The 25,507-nt window shown below is 43.4% G+C and overlaps 1 protein-coding gene across 2 annotated transcripts in view; it reads right to left on the reverse strand.

The window, feature by feature from the left end:
* Positions 1-25,507, reverse strand: part of LOC138787989 (ribosomal protein S6 kinase alpha-4-like) — a 49,390-nt gene that overhangs the window by 16,414 nt on the left and 7,469 nt on the right. The window contains exons 2-9 of one of the 2 annotated variants that reach the window (XM_069965383.1): positions 16,379-16,450; positions 7,641-7,859; positions 5,126-5,241; positions 3,790-3,897; positions 3,602-3,682; positions 3,412-3,515; positions 1,222-1,366; positions 986-1,147 (exon numbers count right to left, since the gene is read on the reverse strand). In XM_069965383.1, coding sequence (XP_069821484.1) covers positions 986-1,147; positions 1,222-1,366; positions 3,412-3,515; positions 3,602-3,682; positions 3,790-3,897; positions 5,126-5,241; positions 7,641-7,859; positions 16,379-16,450 — 1,007 coding nt within the window. Of the gene's footprint in view, positions 1-985; positions 1,148-1,221; positions 1,367-2,838; positions 2,894-3,411; positions 3,516-3,601; positions 3,683-3,789; positions 3,898-5,125; positions 5,242-7,640; positions 7,860-16,378; positions 16,451-25,507 lie in introns of those variants that run through there. The other variant, XM_069965384.1, reaches the window with a different exon arrangement.

A 25,507-nucleotide genomic window follows, 5' to 3' on the forward strand; every position in this document is an offset into this window, starting at 1 on the left:
GCCCATTCTCCTCTGACCTCTGGCATCAACAAGGCATTTCCGCCCACAGAGCTGCCGCTCACTGGATGTTTTTTCTTTTTCGGACCATTCTCTGTAAACCCTAGAGATGGTTGTGCGTGAAAATCCCAGTAGATCAGCAGTTTCTGAAATACTCAGACCAGCCCTTCTAGCACCAACAACCATGCCACGTTCAAAGGCACTCAAATCACCTTTCTTCCCCATACTGATGCTCGGTTTGAACTGCAGGAGATTGTCTTGACCATGTCTACATGCCTAAATGCACTGAGTTGTCGCCATGTGATTGGCTGATTAGAAATTAAGTGGTAATGTGCAGTTGGACAGGTGTACCTAATAAAGTGGCCGGTGAGTGTATATTATATTACATTAATTGCGGCTGTTATTCTGATAACAGCCGTTTAGACATGTTTTACAGCAGTCATTCAGTCAAAATAATCTGATATCTGGAGCTGCATCTATGGGAGAGTTTTGGTGCATGCTCTGTGACTTGTGCAGAAGTCACTGTAAAGTAGAGGAACTGCCATGATCACCTATGCTTAGTAGTGGACCCTTTGTTATCTGCCCTCAGCTTTATAATACAGGTGTCGTATTTCATTATAATCATGGCTATGATGATAAGGATGACTATTGGAGGGTCAGTGATGTATCAAAATAAGTAAAAAAATAAATAAAAATACTGTGTATAGATAGATACATAGAATAAAGAATATTTAGGCATCATGATGTGTATTCCCACATTACAAAACGGTGGAGCCTCTCTTCTGTTATTCCAAGATTAAAAGTCATCCCTATCATTTAATATTAAATGTTTTATAATAACCTTACGTAGAAAAAGAACCTGCCTCATGAGGGTTTTTGCCTTTCTCTGGATCAACACAGTAGGGTTATACTTTAGGCTGAACTTCATGGACTCTTGTCATTCTTCAACCTTATTAACTATGTTACTATGTAATCATATAAATCAAACCTGGAATATCCGTGCTCCAGAAGGTGGAGTAGCAGCAGGAGAGTACACCGGATCAAGACTTGTAAATTCATCCGAAAAATTACTAACATCTGTCTCACTGCGGATAGAGGGACGGAATGGAGGAGTGACTTTACGGAGGGCAAGGGATTCCCAGTCTAGGCCCTGCAATAAACAAAAATCATGATGAAATCCAGTCAGATTCATTGGCTCCAAAATGTATATTGGGGGTCACTTACCCGATAAAAAAGGTGTTCTTTTATTTGGGAAGCTCCCCCTGCTCCAAGACGTTTTTTAGGATCCTTGCGGAGCAGCTTCTGAAGGAGATCTCGAGCCTCCAAACTTAAAGAGGAGGAATAGGAAGGCTCCATCTTCAGAATCCGCCTGTAGTGACAAAGATTTGCATTGTGAATACCCTGCTATACTTCTGGCTTGTTACATAAACAGCTCTAGCACACTACTAAAGGGGTATTCCCATCTCAGCTAACAGTTAAACATGTAGGGCTCATCAAATTAAATATTTTTGCAAATAGATTAAGTAAACTTGTCTCCTCCTCTTGATATTATTACTATTTATTTATAAAGCGCCCTTGATTCCAGAGCGCTATACAAGCTATACGAGTAACAAACAGGAACATTACAAGATCAAAGACACATTACATGAATAAGATAAATAGCAGTCTGGTACATGGGGAGAGAGGACCCTGGCCGCAGGGGCTTACCATCTATAAGGTGGGAGACAGAAGGGATAAGGCAGCCAAAGTGTGGTACAGAATTATTATAGCTCATAGCCTAGTTTAAAGAGATGAGTTTTCAGGTTACTTTTAAAGATATTGATGGTGGATGAGAGCCAGATGTGTTGGGGTAGTTAGTCCAAAATTTTGGGGGTGGCTCGGCCAAAATTTTGGAGGTGGTTGTGTGAGGTACAGACAAGTGGGAGAACACAAAAGGAGGTTGTTGGAGGATCAAAGGTTGCATGAGGGACGGTACCAGGATATCAGGTTAGAAGTACATGGAGGGGACAAGTTGTGGATGGCATTGTATGTCATGGTCAACAATTTAAAACGAATTCGTTGGCCAATGGGGAGACATTGAAGGGATTGGCAGAGGGGAGAGGCAAAGGAAAAGTGAGGGGAAAGGTAGATTAGTCTGGCAGCAGAGTTAAGGATAGACAGGAGGGGAGCAAAGGAGTTAGATTAAAGGCCAGAGAGGAGGATGTAAAAGTAGTCCAAGCGTGAAATAATGAGAGCGTGTATCAGCAGTTTTGTTGAGTCAGGATTTGGAAAAGAGCAGATTTGGGAGATGTTTTTGAGGTGAAAGCCGGAGGAGGTGGTCAGGGTCTGAATGTGCGGTTTAAAAGAAAGGGTAGAGTGAAAGGTGACCCCAAGGCAGCAGACTTGGGGGGACAGGGGACAGAGTACAGCCACTGACTGTAATTAAGAGATTAGATGGAGGGGTGGAGCGAGATGGAGGAAAGATGATTAGTTCTCTTTTGTCCATGTTGAGTTTTAAAAAGAGTGAGGAGGAGGAGGAAGATATAGCCGATAGACACTCTTGGATTCTGGACAGCAGGGGGTTGACATCCGGACCAGAGAGGTAGATCTGAGTGTCATCGGCATAGAGGAGGTACTTGAAGCTGTGGGATTCTATGATATGTCCCAGGCCAGAGGTATAGATGGAGAAGAGGCCCGAGAACAGAGACCTGGGAAACACAAACAGTGAGGAGAGGAGGAGAGGAGGTGGTGTGGGAGTGGGAGACACTATAAGTGCGGTTAGAGAGGTAAGGCATAGCGGGCAGGAAGAGCGGGAAGAGATGTGTTTGGGGACTGTATTATTAGCAACATTTTTTAGCTTACAAGCAATTTTCCTGATGATTGGTTCCATTTAACTGCATTCATTTTACATTTCCACTGCAAACACTAAAATGCATAATAAAAAAAGGTCCAGTCTGTATAATTGAAAATAGGCCAATGAAGCATAGTGCACAGTTTGTAATAGCTACAATCAAAGTATGTCCCTAAACTGTATTTATTTGGAATTCACAGATCAGTAATACAGATCAGCGACACCTAGTCTGTAAACCTCCTTATTACAGTCCACTGCAGGTGTACAGCTGCTGTGGTCAGGAAAGTGGGAGACCCCTTTAGGACAAACTGGACATTACTAAACTCATTGGGCAGTCTAAAGTATGCACAAATATCCTCCAGAAGAAGAAACACTATTACAATATCACCAAAAACCCAGAAACATAAATTTTAGACTATTACAGTCGTGCCCCTGATGTTCAGGGAATATATAGTTTGCATGCATATTAAGGACAGACCCTAAATGACCTTATATCTATTGGATGGTCTTTTACAGTAGCTCTAGAAATGTTATCTCTCATAAGAGCAAAACGTACCGCTTCTTTCATACAATTTCCATCTCACCTGGACACCTCACTCTGTGAGTTCTTTTCTCCTTCCAGTGTGAATGGAGAAGCTCCTGTCAGTAGTTCATAAATGAGGATTCCTAAGCTCCACCAATCCACCGACTGCATTAACAGAGAAATCGCACCTTATGATTTATACCAGCAGAAGCGCTCATCTTATAGAGAAAGTACAGTAATTATTTACTCACTTTGCCATGACCGCCTTGTCCTCGTATGATTTCTGGAGCCATATATTCGGTCGTGCCACAGAAGGAGTATGTGCGCTCACACTATGTAACAGATACGGTTACAATTTTTTAAGAAATGAGATAGAACAAATGATAAAAATAAATAAATAAAAGTACAACACAACCTGCTATTTAGAACAATTTCTCACCTCTTCAGCTACAAACTCCTTGCTCAGGCCAAAGTCAGTGAGCACCACATGACCATCGCTGTCCAAAAGGATATTCTCCAGTTTAATGTCACGGTATACAATTCCCAGCTGGAGGAAAAAAAGTTGTGGAATCAGAGCTCTCTCTGACAACTTTAGTCAATAATCATTGGTTGCCGTACACGCAAGACGCAATTTCCACATAAACATGTCTGTAATGTGTTCACTATGTCTTCAAGGGATGTTTCTATCTCAAAGTATTAGTAAAGGGGACAACAGGCTCATCTGTAGGGGGCACTGCTGGCCGAGGTGGAGGGGATTACTGCGATGGTGTTACTGGAGGCATGGCCCACTAAAGCTGATGTCACTGGGTAACGTGTCCTCCCTTGCTAACCCAGCCCATTGAAAGAGGGAGGACATGTCTTCTACGTCCTAAAAGGTAGGGGTCAGGAGCAGGATGGAGTGTACTCAGTTTATCTCCATTTTTTGTGTGGGGATGAGTTAGGGGAAATAGATAGAGATGAGCGAACCGGTTTCGGGTTCGAGTCCATCCGAACCCGAACATTCGGCATTTGATTAGCTGGGGCTGCTGAACTTGGATAAAGCTCTAAGGTGGTCTGAAAAACATGGATACAGCCAATGACTATATCCCTGTTTTCCACATAGCCTTAGGGTTTTATCCAACTTCAGCAGCCACCGCTAATCAAATGCCGAAAGTTCGTGTTCGGATCGACTCGAGCATGCTCAAGGTTCGCTCATCTCTAGAAATAGACAGAAAACAGCTTTAAACACATAATTACTTGCTTTGAGCAATATGTTGATTAGTGATGAGCGAATACTGTTCGATCGAATAGTAAGGTATTCGATCTAGCGAATATTATCGAATAGCTCGCCGAATATTCGAAAAATATTCGATAAGCGTTCAAATCCCCCAACTTCCGGTTTTTACCTCCAAGTGGTCGAATAGATGTTTTTCAATAATCGAATACTTGTTCCCATAGAACATTTGATCGAATATTCGGGAGATATTCGTACGAATATCGAATATTCAAATATTTCACTATTCGCTCATCACTAATGTTGATCTATAGAAAAACGTTTTTGGGTGGCATACCCCTTTAAGCACCATGCATTCTTAGCCAAAGCTCTATTCTTTTTTGAACCCTGATGAAAACTTTTGGAGATGGGAACACCCCTCCATGTCAAACTGAGTTTTACTGCCGTAACGACAATAAAATAATTAATGCAAAGGAATGATAAATTACTGCAATTTAATAATGCAGCAACACAATAAAAATGCATGTGGGAATACAGCCTAAGGAGGAGCATTGCGTCTTACCTTGTGTAAGTGCTCAAGAGCCAGAATAACCTCTCCTGAATAAAACCGAACTGCATCTTCAGAGAAATTATCCCGCTGATAGAGGTGTGTAAAAAGTTCCCCACCACTAACATAATCTGAGGAGATACAAAAAAAAAAATCATTACTGGGCAAGTAATGGATTAGTCACTACAGAATTTCTAGATTTTTTACACAGTAGCATCCTGCATGTGCATTACTGATGGCGATTAGTTACTTAAAAGGGTAGTGCGGCGCTAAATATTTATTTACAAAATAACACACATTACAAAGTTATACAACTTGTAATGTGTGTTATGTTAGTGAATGGCCCCCTTCCAGGTGTTCCCCCCCCACCCCGGAAGTGTGGTGCATTATACTCACCGCATTTCTGTCGACCCCCGGCCGCCATCTTGGGACAATGACGAAGATGTCATCATTGTCCCAAGATGGCGGCCGGGGGTTGACACAAATGTGTTGAGTATAATGCACCACACTTCCGGGGGTGGGGGGAAGACGAGGAAGGGGGCCATTCACATACATAACACACATTACAAAGTTGTATAACTTTGTAATGTGTGTTATTTTGTGAATAAATGTTTAGCGCCGCACAACCTCTTCAAGCCCTTTATGGCCAAAGATGATAAATACATGGATGTACCTCCTTACCTTCCCGCTTTTACCTTCCCACCTACAGCCACTGGCTGAGCAGCCCGCTTACGTCATATCTCAAGTCCCGTCTCAGCTGGATACGAGCAGCGACACTGGAGCCTGGGAGGTAAGTGGATGTAATTGTTCTTCCCCACCCCTTCCCCGGCGATTGTGAAAAAAGGGATCCCAGACAGAGTACCCCTTTAATGTTTGTGGTGTGACATTGCTGTGTGTATGATCCCCATAATGCTGTCTTATTTGCTACTAGATGTGACACTACTATGTTTATTAAACCTGATCTTTGATGTCACTTTACACATTACTTCCCCGCACGCAGTAAGATCACTGTTGTGTACACAATAACCTCTTCTTAAGGCCCGCTTCACACTGCTGTCCATGGCCACAGACCCAAAGCTACAGGCAGCACTATGGGTGTGCATCCATAGCACAGAACAATTTATAGGTGAATGGTGATCCAGACCCGTAACACCTACAAGCAAGTAAATCGCACCATGGAAATAAATGGGCCTGTCATCTGTCCACAATTGCAGATAAAAATTGTGGATGTGTGAATGAACCCTTAGACTTTGTGTTAATTATACCTATGTACTGTGAAGTCACTGTGATGAATATTCCTCTTTTTTCCCCTTAGTGTTAGAGGAGAAGTCTGACAAGGGGACTTTTTTTTTAAAAAAAAGGCAGAGGTGGGGGGAGGGAACATAAAAAAACAAGCTTAAAGAGTAACTGTCATGTTTTTTTTTTATTGCAGAAATCGGTAGTATAAGCGATTTTAAGAAACTCTGTAATAGGTTTCATCAGCCAAAAAAGCCTCCTTCTGCAATCTCCCAGCCTCCCCCCCTGACTTCTTATCTGTGCATTATCAGGCAAACACGTCTTCATTACAGAGAAGCCAGTGAAGACGGGCTCTGCCCTCTCCATTGTAAGCCTATGAAGAGGGGAGGGGCTGAGGGAGCAGGGAGAGGTGACATGAAGGTCAGCTGTTTGTAGACTCTCTGGGCACCTAAACCGCAGGATTCTGGGGTCAGAAAGGTCAGTGCTTATCTATGATCTTACTGAGAGAAGATTGCAGGGTGTTGTGCTGTGCAGAAATCCTCCGTGCTCAGTCACTCCTAACAGCCCCTTCCCTCTCCATAGCCACATAATGGAGACAGAAATCCTGCTTCATTTGATGTGAGGGGGGAGGCTGGGAGATTGCTTTTTTTTTAGTACAGAAGGAAACTCTTTTAGTACATAAAACCTATTACAGAGTTTCTTAAAATCGCTTGTACTGTTGATATTTAATGTTTTCAGAAAAATGACCCTGAAATGACAGTTACGCTTTAACTCACTTCTTCACGTGCCTCTCCAGTGTCGTATCACTGCTCCAGGATCTTATCCTAGCTGATGTCACGACCCGGTTGATTGACTGCCTGCTCAGCCAATCAGTGACTGGGCTGCAGTCACTGATTTGCTGAGCGGGCAATTAATGAGCCGGGAAGGCATTTTCCCCTCGTCATGACATAATCAGAAAACACCTTCTGGCAGGGGTCCCAGGGCCAATCTAGGGCGCAGGCACGTGGAGAGGTAAGTAAGTATTCTGTAGTAAGGTCCCCCTGCCCCTGCTGGCTGCCAAAAAAATAAAAATGGCTGTATCCCTGTATAACGATGTACAAAGTGGCTGGAACTATTGTACAGTGACATGACTGTGTATAGTTTTATATGGGCCCAGGTGGGGACGTGGTAAGGTTACAGTATAGGGTACCCACTGAAGTCCGTGACAGCCCTATAGAGAAATGCACAAGAGGCAGAACAAAGAACAGGTACAAAGGCATTAGTTAACAATGAACAAAGAATTATATTTGCCTACCTAGTATAAGATGGAGCTTGGCATCTGTCTGGAAGGCATAATGAAGGGTCACAAGGAAGGGGCTCTGTCTCACATGTTCTAGTACAGTGCGCTCGGTCCGTGTGTGTTCTGCAGTTTTCTCCTTCTGAACCAGAGCTGCTTTGCGCAGAACCTTCATAGCATAAAGACGTCTTGCATCTGGGCCAGTTACTTTGCGTACAAGAAAAACCTTTCCATATGCTAAAAAAAAGTTGAGAGAACAGGGATGCAGTGTGAAATATTTTTGGTGTTCAATATTTTATTGAATCATATTAGTGTCTTATAGTCTTTTACTGAATCACTTTAAGTATAGAACTCTCAAAGCACTAAATAGCTGGAAATACATGGATCATCCACGTGTGTGATATTTTCCAATACTCTATCCATTTCTGAATTATCTTGGCGCAATAGATGATGGATTTTCAAAGGCACCCATAGACAAGACACCAATACCTGTAGTTCTATGACCGTTACACTATATGGCCAGATATATTGGGACATCTACACACTACACAGGGGCTTCTGGGACATAACATTCTAAATCCATAAGCATTAGAGGGGTTGTCTGGCATAAAATTATATTTTACTATGCTGTCGGGGGAGGTGCCAGGGACATATACTTACCTGCCTCACTCCGCTGCCAGGTCCCAGGCTGCCCGCTCTGCCAGCGATTTTAAAACATCCAGTGACACACCACTACCACCAGAAATGGAAGCTCAGAGTAGATTCTATACTGGATATACTGAGTTTCCATTTCCAGCGGGAATGGCGTGTCACAGGATGTTCTGAAATCACTGGCAGCGATGGAGAGTGGACAGGCCCATGACCTGGATACAGCAGCAGGAGCGGAACATTTAATTATATGTCCCTGACATCTCCCCCGCAGCATAGTAAAATATAATTTTATCCTGGACAATCTCTTCAGTATGGAGTTGGTCCCTTCTACGCAGGTATAACAGCTTCAACTATTGTAGGAAGACTTTCTACAAGATTTTGCAAGTGTATGTAGGAATTTTCACCCTCATCCAGAAGAGAATTTGTGAGATCAGACAATGATGGTGGATAAGAGGGCATGGAGCACAATCTCCAATCTAGTTCATTTCACACCAAACTCCCCCTCTTTGCCTTTATGGACATTACCATATATATTGGGCACACCTTAGTAAATACTTAGAAAGTACAGTGGTGCCTTGGATTACGAGCATAATTCGTTAACCAAAAGCTAAATTTTACCATAAGAAAATAATTGAAATGCAGACAATTGGTTCCACACCTAAAAAAAAAAGATTTTTTATTCTGAACAACATGTAAAACAAATTAAATAAACATTTAGAAACAGTTGAATATGTGATATTATAAGTTACTGCACAATAATGGAGAGGATGGGGAACACAAGGGCGGACAGAGACTGCAGGGAGCATGAAGGAATGAGCCAGGCAGATGTGGGCACATACATGCAGCGCTCTCTGTCCGGGGAGAGAGGGGTTACAGCTATGAAGAGATTACCTCTACAGTCCTGTCCCCTGATGCAAGCCCCAGCCTGAAGTGGATCTGCTATGATTTGGAAGGTGAGGGAGACTTCCTGGGCCAGAGTACAGTGCTGTAGATCCCGCTATGCAGACCATGCCCCTTCCCCACTCCCTTTTCTTTTGGCTCTTAAACCAAAGCAATGCTCTTAAACTAAGTTACAATTTTGAAAAACTGTGAGCTCCTCTTGCAAAATGTTCTCAATCCAAGTTACTCTTAAACCAAGGAACCGCTGTATTACGATTTCCCTTCACTGGAAGAGGCCTAGGCCACCCTCTTAAATAAACCCATAACATTCTCCACTAAATTGTGCAGCGGGGTAGGACAGTGCCAGCCCAGACTCCACATAACATGCTTCCACTGCTCCAGGGTCCATTGGCGGCAAGGATTTCACTACCCCATCTGACACTTGTCATTGTTCTTGCTTGTGAGGCTTGCATGCAGCGGGCTGGTCATGGACACCCATGCAATGAAGCTACCAGTGCATGGGTTTTGCACTGATTTTGCAGTTATTGTTGGTGACTTTTTGTTTGCACTATACACATCAACACTCAGTAACCCCAATACATCTTAAAGGAGAAGTCCGGACAAAATTTATTTTTTATATGTTATTACTGATGGAAAGTTATACAATTTTCTAATGTACATTAATTATGGGAAATGCTCATATACAGTGGTGCCTTGGATTACGAGCATAATTCGTTCCGGGGCCGTGCTTGTAATCCAAATCCACTCTTAAAACCAAAGCAAATTTTCCCATAAGAAATCACTGATATGCAGACAATTGGTTGCACACCCCAAAAATGATTTATTATTCTGAATAACATGTAAAACAGATGAAACAAACATTCAGAAACAGCTGAATATGTGATATTATAAGTTACTGTACAGTAATAGAGAGGATGGGAAACACAAGGGCAGACAGAGACTGCAGGGAGCATGAAAGAATGAGCAGAGCAGATGTGGGCACATAGAGGGGTTACAGCTATGGAGAAATTACCTCCACAGTCCTGTCCCCTGATGTAAGCCCCAGCCTGAAGTGGATTTACCATGATTTGGAAGGTGAGGTAAGACTTCCTGGGTCAGAGTACAGAGCTGTAGACCCCGCTATGCAGACCATGCCCCTCCTCCACTCGCGCTCCAACCCAGTACAGGGAGCTCTTAAACCAAATCAATGCTCTTAAACCAAGTCACAATTTTGAAAAACTGTGAGCTCTTAAACCAAAATGCTCTTAAACCAAGTTACTCTTAAACCAAGGTACCACTGTACTGCTATTTCCCTTAATTTAGTGTATCAGGAAGTGTTCGAATTATCTCTGAAGCAGTGACGTCACAACGAAAGGTGTAATTCCTATGGAGTGTCGAGCAGGGGGCGCACTATATATAGAAGTCAATGAGTACCATTGACTTCTATATATAGTGCGCCCCTGCTGGACACTCCTTTGGAATTACAATGGATGTGTATGTAAATGTAGTATACAGTGTTTTTGATTGAATACATTTATGAAATACTTTGGGGAGCAAGTGTCCTTGCTCCCCAAAGTATTCCATAAATGTAAGCAATCAGTACATAACAGTAAGCCCGCCTAACCGCCGCCGCCGCCCACCGCTCTGGACTACACTCAACTACTACTCTCCCCACCTGCTCATAGCATGAGCAGGTGATGGTAGAGTAGTAGCCGGGTTATATCTCCGAGATCGCCGCCGCCGCGCAGGGGAGCCGCACATCACTGCAGCCATCATCCCCCTCCTGCTGCTTCCTTACTCTATCTGATGGCTGACTCTCCGCCCGGCCGCTGGCACGTGTGATCGGTGAGCGGCGGCCGGGCGGGGAGTCAGCCATCAGATCATAAAGTATTTCATAAATGTATTCAATCAAAAACACTGTATACTACAATTACATACACATCCATTGCAATTCCAATGGAATGTCCAGCAGGGGCGCACTATATATAGAAGTCAATGGTACTCATTGACTTCTATATATAGTGCGCCCCTGCTGGACACTCCATAGGAATTACACCTTTCATCGTGACGTCACTACTTCAGTGATAATTCTAACACTTCCTGATACACTAAATTAAGGGAAATAGCAGTATATGAGCATTACCCATAATTAATGTACATTAGAAAATTGTATAACTTTACATCAGTAATAACATATAAAAAATAAATTTTGGCCGGACTTCTCCTTTAAATAGCTGATCAGCCATTACACTGAAACAACCTGCCTAATCATTTTGTAGGTTTCCCCTTGCGCTGCCAAGATAGCTCTAACCCACGAATGAGTGGACTTTACAAGATATTAAAAGCAGATCTTTAAAGTCCTGTAAGTTGTGAGGTGCGGCCTGCATAGATTGCATTTGTTTTTTCAGCAAATCTCACAGATGATTGAAAGATCCAGGGAAATTTGGAGGCCAAGTTACCACTATGACCTCTTGGTCAAGTTCCTCAATTTTCTGACTTGGTAAGCAATGCACACACCCAGGCTCAGACTGGCCCACAGGGGAGCAGGGGAATCCCCCGGTGGGCCCTACCCCTTGTTGGGCCCCTGGCAGGAGGTGGGCCTCCCTGTCTGACTCTTTCTACTAGAGAATAAAAACATATTCTATGCTATACAAGCATAGACAAATATATGTAAGGTACCATGTGTCTTCTTGACCTAACAGCATCTAACAGTGTCAGCAGTTTGGAACACACATTACAGCTAACAGAAGTCTCGTAACAAATAACAGGCAGGGGAGTGCGGGACGATAATAAAGAAACTATACTCACCAGTCCCTGTGCCCCTGCACTGCTCTTTTTCCCACAGCTGCTGAAAGTCATTTTAAGTAATTTTCAACCAGATTCAGTAAGTGATTGGCTGAGCGAGCGATCCATCAGCCGAGTATGTGTTGTTGCAGCTGAAGGAACTGCAGGAGGCCGTTGGCTATTGGATATCATTAAGGGAGATCTTCGGGGGCACAGGGATGGGTAACTATATTTTCTTTCCCCTGCAACCCCCCCCCCCCCCCCCACACACACACCTACCTGAGATTTGTTAGTTTCATGGGACTTCTCCTTTCAAGAAACCTAAGTGGTACATTTTGCATAGAGTGACTGACAAGTTACTAGCAGTGAGCTAGCATCGCTGGTCACATACACAGCTCTGTGCAAGGTTGCTATAGTAATGTGAAAGGTTTGGTGCTTGGTATATCTGGTGTAAGTAAGGTGGGCCCAAAAATCAAATTCCCAGGTGGGCCCAAGGTACCCCAGTCTAGCTGGGCAGGTGCTCACCCTAAAATCCATAGGATAGGGGATAACAAGCTAAAAAAAAAATTCTTTCAAATCAACTGGTGTTAGAAAGTTATATAGATTTGTAATTTACTTCTATTAAAAACCCTCAAGCCTTCCAGTACTTATCAGCTGCTGTATGTCCTGCAGTGTGTGTGTGGTGTGTTATTTTCAGTGTGACACATTGCTCTACGCTGCCACCTCTGTCCATGTCAGGAACTTACTTTGGACAATTGCTGACATGGACAGAGGTGGCAGCAGAGATCACTGTGTCAGACTGGAAAGAATACACCACTTCAAGTTACAAATTTCTGGAACCAGGTTTTTTTTTAATATTTTTTTTTTGTGGAGTATCCCATTAATACTGTGGACTATTTTACTTTTAAACAACTTGACAACCCCTTTCGTACAGTCAGTTCCGTTTTCCAGTGATCAACTAATCGGGTGATCACTGACTTCCTATGAAAGCCTGGGAAATCTTTTACATGGCACCCATACTGCTTGTCTTTACTCTGGGGGATTGCCAGGTAGGGATCCCCTCCTTCTCTATTCGTTTCAGCAGCTTGATGAATAATACTCTTTGGCCACCCTTTCCACATACAATTACATCAGATAGTCAGCCGTCTCCTTCATGTAAACAAATCCGCCATATATAACCGTATACCAGTGGATTCTAAACTAAGTGACAGGAAATGCTGGGAATTGTAGTGTATAGAAATGTCTGCAAACCACAAATGTCCCTCCAAAAAGATGGGAGGTATGGAGGAAGGGCTGACTGCAAAGCATTATGGGGAAGCTTGATGTCATATGTTTTCAGTCATCATCATCATCATAAACTTTACAGCAATGGAGCAGCTTTATCATACTGCCACAGACAAAACACAGTCTGATTTGCCCATAGCAACCAATCACAGTTCACCTTTCATATCTTAACAAGCTCTTATAAAATTAAAGCTGAGCTTTGATTGGTTGCTATGGGCAAGTCAGACTGTCTAAGTTGCACATGGCAACCAATCACAATTCAGAGTAATTTGAGAAACGAAAGCTGAGCTGTGATTGGTTGCTATGGGTCACATCAAACCATATTATTTTGTGTTCTTAGTGTGGCCTAACCATAAGCTGTTTGCTTGGTCACAAGTGTGTTTAGTGACCTCTGCAGTAAAGTGCATCACCAGTCATTTATGGGTTAATGCTTCAGATGTGTTTACCTGCAGTAACCATGGCAACCATGCACTGCGATGACAAGCGCTTATGTCATAACAAAGGTTCTATAAAGCAATGCACCGCACCCTGATCAGTGCCATCTTGGATGCGCCAGAGGACCTTGAGCTTGACTAATTTACTGCCCCCTACCCTTGATGAAATTTGGAGGTTCTAGCAGAGGAAAAGGGGTGGTCTGATTTAGACTACACCTTCATCGAGTCTACACCTAGAAGAGATACATCAGCCTGCCTAGCCATCAATAAGGTGACATATTTCAGCCAGATCGCTCTCAGATCTACAATATTATATTTATAGTATGATATTACCCTCTAAGCCCAGGGGAGGGGCAACTCTTCAGCCATGGCTCCCTCGAGGTTTCCCCCACAGGGGGGTTTTCCTCGCCTGAGTGCTGGAGAGTGACTTTTCGTGAGTCGGGGGTCTGCCATTTTCAGTGTCATGTAATTTTAAATAAAATTGGCACCCTTTGACACCTGATTACAATGTGTTGTGTCTTTATTTTGTGGTTTTGGTTGAACTTCTTATTCTTGCTAGTTGGGGATCCATCACATATTGCAAAGTGATAGAGCTTGACATCTGCCTGCTACACAGATCTATCACCTGCACAATAAGCGCAAGTAGGATGGAGCATGTATGTGCGGATCCCTGGATTAAAGGGGCACTCGCATGGTTTATACCTATATCTGCAAGGCTGCAAGGTCAAAAGGTAGCACATTATTGCAACATGGCACCACCATAAATATACACAACTCAGTGGCTCTTGTGTGTGTGGGCAGCATCAGGGGCAAGGTAAAGTATTGCACCCGCACACACATACATCCAGGTGTGGCCTTGGTAGCTCCCCTCTGCAAAATCCAGAGGATACACAATGGAAAGTGCAGCTCCGGCCACACTCTGCATTGTGTGCTATGGTGAATTGGGATGCGGGCGCACACGGATTTCACAGCATATTTTATGTAAAAAATAGGTGAAAAAATGTAGGTGACAAAATGCAAGAGCTATGGCCTTTTAAACATGAGGAGGGCTTGGTCCTTAAGGGGTTAATGAAGCGCTACGAGGGCACGAGGACTGGTATGTATACTTTATTATATTCCCACACCCCCCTACCTACCTGAGAATTGTTAGTTTCATGGGACTTCTCCTTTCAAGATACTTATGTGGCACATTATGCTGTTTGCATAGAGTGAGTGACAAGTTAGTAGCAGTGAGCTGGCATCGCTGGTCACATACAGTGTCGGACTGGCCCACCAGAGGACCCTCCGGTCGGCCCCCAGCTCAGAACTTGTAGTAACACTGACTGACATGTCATTTCTCACTGGTTCTTTATTGGTGGGCCCCAGGATAATTTCCTCTGGCAGGCCCCAGATATCTTAGTCCAACACTGGTCACATACACAGTGCTGTGCAAAGTCGCTATAGTAATGTGAAAGGTATGACGCTGGTTATATCTGGTGTAAGTAGTGTGGGCCCCAAGAATTAAATTCCCTGGTCGGCCCAAGGTACCCCAGTCCGACACTGCACACACCCAACCGCCCATATGATGTAAAAGAAATGTGATTCATCAATGTGATTCATCCAACCACATCACCTCCTTCTATTGCTCCAAAGCTCAGTTCTGATGCTCACCAGTCTGCTATTGTTTATTCTGACACCCTTCTATCATAGCATGCATTAACCTTTTCAGAAATGTGTGCGACAGTAGCTCTTCTGCAGATATAAATAATGGCACAAACTGCTATATATGTGTAAACTACAGAGCAAGAGGTTTCATGTGTATTGCCAAATCCACTCTTAGGGGTCTATTAGACAAAGTGATTTTTTGTTTTCCCAGATTATCGACAATCTATTGCAACAATAGACGTTCTATTGAAACAATAGACGTTAGTTATGATCGCAAGTAAGACCAGTTATTTGACGAACTATCGTAATGCCAAACAAACGATGTGTACATACACCAAATGATTTGGGAACGACTAACAGTGGTTTTATGGTCAGCTCAAAATATGTGATCAATGGCATATTAACAAAATGCAAACAAATTTTCGCTAGTCAATTGATCATTGCCTGCACAGGAAGATCACACTTAAATTCGAATAATGTAGCGATTTTACGCACCATAATCTTTCCGTGTAATAGGGCCCGTGTAAGGGCCGTATTACACGGGACAATTATCGTTCGAAAAATCGCTTGATTGTTCGGATTTAAATAATTGTTTTGTGAAATAGCAGACAAGGATTAAACGGCCAACGAGAAATTGTTGATCATTTGATAGAATTCTGACCTATTTTTATCGTTTTACGGTTCACAAATTGTTCGGTGTAATAGGAAGTCATAACTGAAACGTACGTAATGGTGACAATAAAACGACTGCAAGAACGATCATAACTAACGATTGTTCTGTGTAATTGGGCGAACGATTTTGGGTTGTTTGCCATAGCGGTGGTTTGAGATAGTTAGATGTTAAAAAAATCGCTTGGTGTAATAGTACCCTAAGAGGGGGAGATTTCAAGGGGTAGTGAGGAGTTTAACTCCTTGCTGTCATTCCCAGCACAGTGCCGGCCTCTTCAGTCCAGTGCATTTCCACATTCCAGTGTGTGGTAGGTGCTCTATTGTTACTGGCCAGACAAGTAAGGGAAAAGAAGTCCCTGTGTGTGCACTACTGGCAACAAGTCCAGCCCCCTGAAATGCTGAGAATCTTACCTCCAGTGCCCAGAATTTTAAGCAGTTCAAAGTCTTCCATTCCAACTTTGTCTTCATGTCCTGTAAGGTTCACTACAGCAGAAAATAGAGAAACAGGTATATTATACATGGAAATACATAGAAGGAAATCTCACAGCTGTCAGTACAGATAGCATCCAACATTACTGGAGACTATATCTGCTGCCTAAGGATGCTACAGGCTGTTCTGGGTACAAGTACAGCCTGCAAACTAGCTATATTTTCCTGGCATCACATGGACTTGGCACTAACTTAAAGAGGTATTCCCATCTCAACTAACATAGCTAAAATTGTACAAGGTAAATATTTTTGCTAATATATCTTCCTTATAAATGTGGACAATAAGTTATATTCTATATTATATTCTAAGTTATAGTCTATTCCGGCCTGTCTGCTTTCCAAAGATGCAGAGAAGCTGTTCGATAACGTTCATTAATCCTTCCTAAAAAGCTGCGTACAATAGACAGATGTAGATCCAGCAATACTCCACAAAATCCTAGCTTTATACAGCACAACAGCTAGTGTTAGGGCCAATGGACTCCTGCTGGAACCCTTCTCTACATCTTGGTAATGAAGCATCTGGTGGTTGCATTGAGAAATAATCCTATGGTCCATGGGATTTGCTTGGGCAGATACCCATATAAATTAGCCTTGTATGCAGACGACCTGCTAAGGTATATCACACAGCCCCAGAACTCCATTCCTGCCATCCTTTAAAGGGGAACTATCATTAGGTTAAAAAAAATCTACCCTGCTGATAGCCCCCCTATAGCGCCGGGGGTGCTGAGAAGGAAGGTACGTGTCTTACCTTCTTCCTAGCCACCTGTCCCGCACTGTTAGGAGTGAATTGCTAGGAACACTGCCACATAGTCTGACCTGCTCCTTCTAATGATAACCAATGGAGAGGGTGGGCCAGATGACACGGCAGTGCTCCTAACGGTTCACTTTTCAGCAGGACAACAACCCTAACTATTGAGACAGAGCTACATGCCGATTTACATCCACGCACATTCATGTATTAGAATGGCCCGAATCAATGATCAGACCTAAATTGCATATGTGACAAGACTAAAAGTTAAACTATCGGGGATTCATGATTTTTAGCCCTTCCAAACTACTTTTTGCCTGACTAGGGAGTCCTTTTATCGCTACATACAATTAAAACATGCTTTTAGGGCTCAGTTTCCCCCTACTGGACCACCGTTCTCTAAATTCCCTCTGATAGGTATAATCAGGTCTCAGGGCCCTAGAGGTCTTATTTCAGCTATATACTCCTATCTCCTCCGTTTCAAACTTGAATTGAAACCCTTCCTGTTAGAGCTAGGTGGGAGGCCAAGGTTACAGGTATTATGGACGAAATCTGGCAAGATATGTTAGCCTCTTATATTTTAGTTTCCCCTGCTGTGACTAATAAACTAAAGAGCTACCTGACCCCAATAAGGCTACACAAGATGGGCCGATGTCCGGGAACAGAGTGTCATTAGTGTGGCTTATGACCCTAAAACATGTTTATTTGGTATTTTGCATAAGGAGCTGTGGTCACACCACTTGAGAATATTTCTGAGGGAGGCCCTATTTATGGCTTAGAAAACTGTGGCCATTAGGTGGATGGATGTTAGATCCCCCACTGTACGGAAATGGAAGGTGTTGGTGAATTCTATGTTACCTTATATGTATGTGACTTATAAAAACAAGGGATGTGTAGCTAAATTCCATAAGGTTTGGAGGCTATGGTGTTCTTCGCCTTCCACTAATTATTCACCTAACCAATTGATGAGAGCACAAAATGATGTGCCTGTACAGCTGGTCCCTTGTCGTTCATTGATTGTCCTATTACTCCTCATTTCTCCTGTTTTATTATTGAACATATTCCTATTAGGGATGGTCCGAACCTGCCGAGGTCGGGTTCGTACGAACCCGAACTCTAGGCAATGATTCCCGCCAGTAGTGGATCATAATAGGGGCGTTTCGGGCGGCAGCCCGGGGCCCTGAGCTCCTGGGGGGCCCATGACCACCCAAAAAGACTTATACTTTCAGTGGTGTACTGTCTCCTGGCTACACTTCCGCCATGATTGGCAAAAAAAATTAGTTTTTTTATGGCAATTTTGCACAAATCAGGACATCATGACATTATCTGTCCTGTACTATGAACGCCAGGCTAGCGCCGCCATAGTTACAGTGGGGTGGGGGGGCCCAGGCTTTGTGAACAGCCCGGGGCCTATGGTAAAGTTAATCCGCCCCTGATTCCTGCTGTCTGCCCGCTCCGTGGAGAGGGTGGATATAGCGGGAGGACCGCCTGGAAAACTGGGATACAGCCATTGCCATAGGCTGTATCCCAGTTTTCCAGGCGGTCCTCCCGCTGCACGGAGTGGCCAGACAGCGGGAATCTGATGCCGAGCGTTCGGGTTCGTACGAACCCGAACCTCGGCAGGTTAGGACCATCCTTAATTCCTATGTATACCTTCAATGGGATATCCACACCAAGTTATTATTTATGTATTAATGACAGCAGACTGTTTTTCTGATGTTTGTATTTCACCTTTATTTATCATATTGTGACCTTTTGTGTTTATTGGTGTACATACCTCAATAAAACGAGGTAAAAAGAAAAAAAGGGAAACTATCAGCAGGTTTATGCAAATGATCCCCCTGCTGCTGTGTACCTAATGTTTCTGGGGCCAGTCTTTTTGCTGTTGGTCCTGCCGTTTCAAGATCAAATATGATAATCAGCTCCTAAGGAGCACTGGGGGTGATCCTGGCCCTACAGAACATTTCCTTAGCCTGGCCGCCACCTCTTTGGGTGATGCCTACTATACATATTCATCAGGGACACCCAAGGAAAGGATGAGAGGGGTGCTCTGTGGGGTTGAGGAACTCCCACAGTGCTCCTAAGGAGCTGATTAGAATATTTGATCATAATGAAATTGCTCATAAACGGCAGGAAAAAAAAAATTATTAGCCCATCTTTTCCAAAGCTTTCTAAACCCTAATAGTGCTTTATTGGATTTTTTTCGCAACAATGTCCTCAAAGTTCTTCACTTTATTTATCGGTCCCTTCCATTCATTGATAGAGGGTAGTTCTGAATCTGACCACCTCCTAACGATCAATACTTTCGCAACTCCCGGGATTTTATTAAAGGGAAACTGTCACCGGGAACACAAGCACAGAGCCAGTCAGACCCCCATGTGCAGCCCCCAGATACTTACCCTTTCCGGCGAGTCCCGGTATTGGAGCCGGTCCCGGGACTAAGATATCAGCGCCCGAAGCCATGCGCGCGCTGTATGCAAATTACCTGAGATGGGTCCGATGCCCATAGAGAATGAATGGAGCAGTCATTCTAAATGGGCATCGGAATCATCTCTGCAGTACGCGCCCACAGGACTCGTCGGAAAGGGTAAGTATCCGGGAGCTGCACCGGGGGTTGGGCGGATTCTGTGCCCACGTCCGTGGTGACAGGTTCCCTTTAAGTAATGAATTTTCCCCATCCTCGACTAAACCACCTAGAATCAGTTCCGGAATGGCGTTTTCAAGCTGTAACTTAATGCCCATTACTTATGTTCTTCTATCTCCCCCAAAAACCGACTTATTTTTGAACAGGCCCAGATCAGGTCTGATCCCATACCTTGGCATTTTTTACATTTTACGACTTCCCCTCCGAAGGTGATCAATGTTTTAGGCGTTCTATACAGCCAGTATAGGATGTTAAAATGGATTAATCTATGAGACGGACTACATGAAACCATCGCTAAATTACCAACAATCAAGTCCCATATCGTCTCAATTACATACCTAAATGCTTCTTCCCACCTATTCTTTACTCTACTCAAATGCGGAAGCTTCTTTTCTTTCACCGGTAATCAATACATTTTAGGCATAAACCTCCTCTCCCCCTTCATTGGGCATATATAATGAATTACCTCATGTGTATAAATTTAACTCCAATAAATTTAACTATCAATACTGATATAGGTTTGGACCTATTTTCATCGGGCGCCGACCGCGCACCGCTACGTGTAATAGCGGTGCGTGGCCGGTGACTGACGATATACAGTACCTATCCACATTCCAGGGCTTCTGCTGCGGTCTTCTTCCCGGGTCCTGCGCGCTCTAGCTTCAGAGTGGCCTGTCAGCTGACAGGCCGCCCAGCCAATCACAGGCCGCGGCGGTCCCGGCCTGTGATTGGCTGAACGGCCTGTCAGCTGATAGGCCACTCTGAAGTTAGAGTGTGCGGGACCCGTGGAAAAGACCGCAGCAGCAGCCCTGGAACGTGGATAGTTATTGTATATAGTTAAGCAAGGGCTGCAAGGACATCGGTAACGATGTCCCTGCAGCCCTTGTTTAACGATTATTGGGCCGTGTAATAGGTCCAGTAAACGAGCGACGATCTAGCAGATCGCTGCTCGTTTACAGGTATTATCGGCCCCCATCGGCCCCTATAATACCACCCTTACTCTTCCAGAATTGTCCCAAATCCTGATTCATCAATTCTTTAAAATTTTTATTTTCCGATTACGGGGTGCGTTCCAGACTTCCTTTAATTGTGCATATTTTTTTAACTTCCTTCCATACCTTATTATATAGTGCTCCAAAAGAAAATTGAGCTACTTTCCCCCTATACAGTGCCCGATTCTAGAACCTCAAAAAAATCTTTATCCCCATTTCCCAAAGCCTCTAATAAATGAGCCACTATTGAGGAGGACCACAATGGGGCCATTTTAATTGTTTAAAAAAAAATAAAAATAAAAAAAAAGAAGCTTTCAATGAAGAAAAAAAAAAAATTGTGTAAACTTGCATATCGTTGTGTTTAGACTGAGTGTGTTTGAATAACGGTTTCATGTCACTTTTACTGTAAAGTGCATTATGTAGACACGTGTAGACAGGTTATGGTGCATTAAAAGGCACCATTACAAAGTACATTTGTTCCTGGAAAAAACAAGCCCTTACATGGCCTTGTAGATAGAAAAATTAAAACGCTATAGCTCTCAGAAGGCAGGGAGGAAAAAACTAAAATACAAAAATGAAAATTGGCTCGGTCATTTACGCCATTTTGGGCTCGGTCATGAAAGGGTTAAGTAACAAATTAAAAATCAAAGGCGGTGGAGCAGAAGAGTCACACACTAAAAGGAGTCATCCCTCCTATTTTGGGATGGATAGAATGAGCCAGTACCTATTCTTTCAGCCACACTAAATAAAAAATAAAAAAGTACAAAAATACAACCATTCAATTTGCTGACACCTACTCAGAGAGGCACAATATACAATGCCCACATATTTCCCAGATTATTATCCACGTTTGGCCTTTAATGTAGATGAATATACTGAGAGCCAAAAAAAGACAAAAAGCATAACACACTTCTAAATGTAAAGTAAAGGTAAAGTCTCATTTGCATAATGCTAAGGGTCCATTTACACAGAAAGATTATCTGACAGATTATCTGCCAAAGATTTGAAGCCAAAGCCAAAAACAGACTATAAACAGAGAAAGGAAAGACTGAGATTTCTCCTCTTTTCAAATCCATTCCTGGTTTTGCCTTCAAATCTTTGGCAGATAATCAGATAATCTTTCTGTGTAAATGGACCCTTACTTTTTTAGACACATAAATAGCATCACAAGGAAGCAAGCAGGAAACAAACAAAAACAGCCTACACTCATCTATATTCACCATGTGGCCATTTTCTCTGCTGTCTAGTGGTAAGGCCGAATAGTAAAAGACACATCTTCAGTGATTCGTCACATGTCTGGGAATGACACGGACGACCCCTTCCTGGCTCTGACACCTTCCAAACAATTACGCCCCTTTTGTAAGCCACACCCACTTGGCTGGCCATTTTTGTTTCAGTTATCTTTTCTTGGTTAACTGCAGTAAAGCTGGGGGGCTTCCTCTAACAATAGATGGCATATACCTCTCTGTGTTTAAGGCTGGTTGTGATAAACCAGCTTACAGCTCTTTTCTTCCTGCACATGGATTTGCACATTGCAAAAAGTTGTGCCAAGTAGAGTATTGTGCACATTCCCATTAAAGGAGAAGTCCTGCAAATTTTTTTAATTAAAGTATTTTATTGCCCCCCAAAAGTTATACAAATCACCAATATACACTTATTACGGGAAACGCGCATAAAGTGTTTTTTTCCCTGCACTTACTACTGCTTCAAGGCTTCACTTCCTGGATGAAATGGTGATGTCACGACCCGACTCCCAGAGCTGTGCGGGCTGTGGCTGCTGGAGAGGATGATGGCAGGGGAACATTGAGGGACACTAAGCATCCCTCTGCCATCATCCTCTCCAGCAGCCACAGCCGCAACAGCTCTGGGAGTCGGGTCGTGACATCACCATTTCATCCAGGAAGTGAAGCCTTGAAGCAGTAGTAAGTGCAGGGAAAAAAACACTTTATGCGTGTTTCCCGTAATAAGTGTATATTGGTGATTTGTATAACTTTTGGGGGGCAATACAATACTTTAATAAGAATTTCCGCTGGACTTCTGGGGGAGCTATGTGTACAATGCCTCCTACACAACACACTGCAGTCTGCCCCTCATAGAGAGAAGCAGTGTTCACATCCAGCATCCCCCCTTATCCCTTTGTCCTCCTCAGCCTACACACTGAAAGGCGCTCATCACAGCGACATTTTACCACACACATTTCTCTTCAACTCACAGTTTTAGTATCATGCAAAGTGTCACCTTGATATATTGCCAACCAGGGTTCCCACATGCCCTACAGAAGGGAGTGCCCACTACAGCTTCCACAGACTTAGGCTGGTGGCAGCGTCCCCTTCGGCGAGGAGCGGCACCTTGCTGTAAACAGTGGCTACAGGTGCATGTGACTCCCGGGAGGCTGGCCGGTGTCCTTCTCACGGTCTCTGTTTATAGGTAGAGGTGTAGTAGGTGGAGGCCAGGCTGGAGGCTGTGTGGCAGGGGTGGCCTGGAGCAATGTCCCCTCAGTCCCAACAGACTGGCAGCATTGGATGATATAATACAAGCCAAATATCTCTCTTCTGCTTTACTTAATGGGAAATGTTTTATAAAATTACCAATGGAGCACGAAAGACCACTCCTGTCTGAAGTGCAAGGCCCCATATGCTGACCTCTTTAATTGCTTATGGACATGCCCGTTTATAAAGACATTTTGGGAAACGGTTGCAGTATTTGTCACCATCCGTGACAATCCCTTCTTCCCTTGGACTTGGACTTCCCTTCTCCCTCTCCCCCCCTTGGCTTAAATTTGGCATTCCCTAATGGCCCTTATTACACAGGACGATTATCATGCGAAAAATTGTTATATCGTTAGAATTTAATCGATAACCGTTCTGTGTACTTGTTCGCTGTAATTCCACATTCATTCACTCAAGTTCAGCAGTTCACTAATCGTTCAGTGTAGTTGCACATTGTCCATTGTTTTGCTGGGATCAGAAAGAGTAAATGATCATAAAAACGATCGCAATAACGATCGTAACTAACGACCATTGTTCTGTGTAATATGGTGAGCGATTTCAGGTTAACGATAAACAATCTTGTTTGCAATCGTTTATCGTTAGTAGTTAATCATTAAAAATTGCTCCGTGTATTAGGACCCTAAGGAGAACCCCCCCCCCCCCCCCATATGATTAACCACCGACAAAATCCATTCTCCACTGTTGGATAGAACCCTCTCCACCAACAAGACGGCTCCTACTCAAGAAACTAGTTAATCTCTTTCGTATGGATAGAGGCGTCTCTACCCAAAGAAAATAAGGTCCAACGTTTCTATCTCAAATAATCTAAATTCCTCCCTCTCATCGACCCATTATCCTCTCTGGATCATCTTTGACCTCTCCCACTACAATTCTGTATCCCGCTCCTTTTATTGCTGTTTAAAGCGAATGTACCACTAGTACATCATGTTTTTTTTACATAACAAGACCGGCACCAGTGCCGGGATGCCATCACCACAGTCCTTTTTTTGAACTGCCGCCCATTTCCCTCCCATGCTATCCATAACACTGGGTCCGGCAGGCCCACACCAAGTGGTTCATGGCCGGCCGATGCTCGGCAATAAATCAGCGTCATGCAGCACCGGTATCCCTACATTTAAAACCAAAAAGACAACACATCTTTATACGCACCAGGCTGCTATAAATAACACAATCACATATGTCCACAATTTTTTATTGATCCAGTGTATGCAAAATAAAATTAAAGGGGTTTTCCACTTAAAACAGGACAAATAAGTGTCCACTTAAAAAAGTGACAAGTAAGTTTTCAGGGGGGGGGGGGTACAACCTCCTTACCCCACGGTGATCTCCAGTTCGGCCCTTGGCTCCATTGTTTTGAATACAGCCATTGTTTTTAGTACAGCACTCAGCTGTTTATGGCGGCTCCATAGGGAATGAATAGAGCAGCACCCACAGCTCTATTCAAAACAAAGGACCTGGGTGGGGGCAGATCTGGAGATCGCTGGGAGGTACTAATTTCTATACTTGAAATCCTGCCGTCTCGGGACCCCGTTGTGCTCCACTCGCTGTTTTTATTTTTTGCCTACTCCCTGGTTCGACAAGCTAGCGTGCGCTGCCGGGTCCCAAGACCCCTTTCATCTTAGTCTCAGAGATGGGGTGGAAACATGGGGAAGGGTGTCAGACAGATAATTAAAATACATTACAAACTTATTTACCTTTTTAATGTGTGTTTAATATCGATAGATAAAGTTTCACCAGCATTGTCCTTTAAGCGGCTTTGCAAATATTGATTAGAAATACAGTTTTGTGTATACAGATCTGTCTTCATGGTAACAGACTACAAACAAACCCTGTGTAGTCTCATCCCTCTACCCTTTCCTGTATATTTTAATAAGGCTGACTTCACATCTAAGAGTCACTTTTTAAACCAGAGTTCATCTATAGAAGCAAACTATTTCATACTAGATGATTCACAGACCTTACCCATGATGCCTTCTGTGGACACTGTAAAAACTGAGGCCTGGCCTCCGGAATAATTTCTTTAGGTGGACCTGAAGAATTTCAGTCAAACAAAGCAAAAATCCAGACATGATGAAAATGTCCCTATCATTTAAAAAACCCTTGAATAAAGTTTTAAATGGTTGAGGTCTTGATGTTTAGACCTTCACTGATCAATAG

Source organism: Dendropsophus ebraccatus, chromosome 4 (assembly GCF_027789765.1).
Source record: "Dendropsophus ebraccatus isolate aDenEbr1 chromosome 4, aDenEbr1.pat, whole genome shotgun sequence".
Lineage (NCBI taxonomy): Eukaryota > Metazoa > Chordata > Amphibia > Anura > Hylidae > Dendropsophus > Dendropsophus ebraccatus.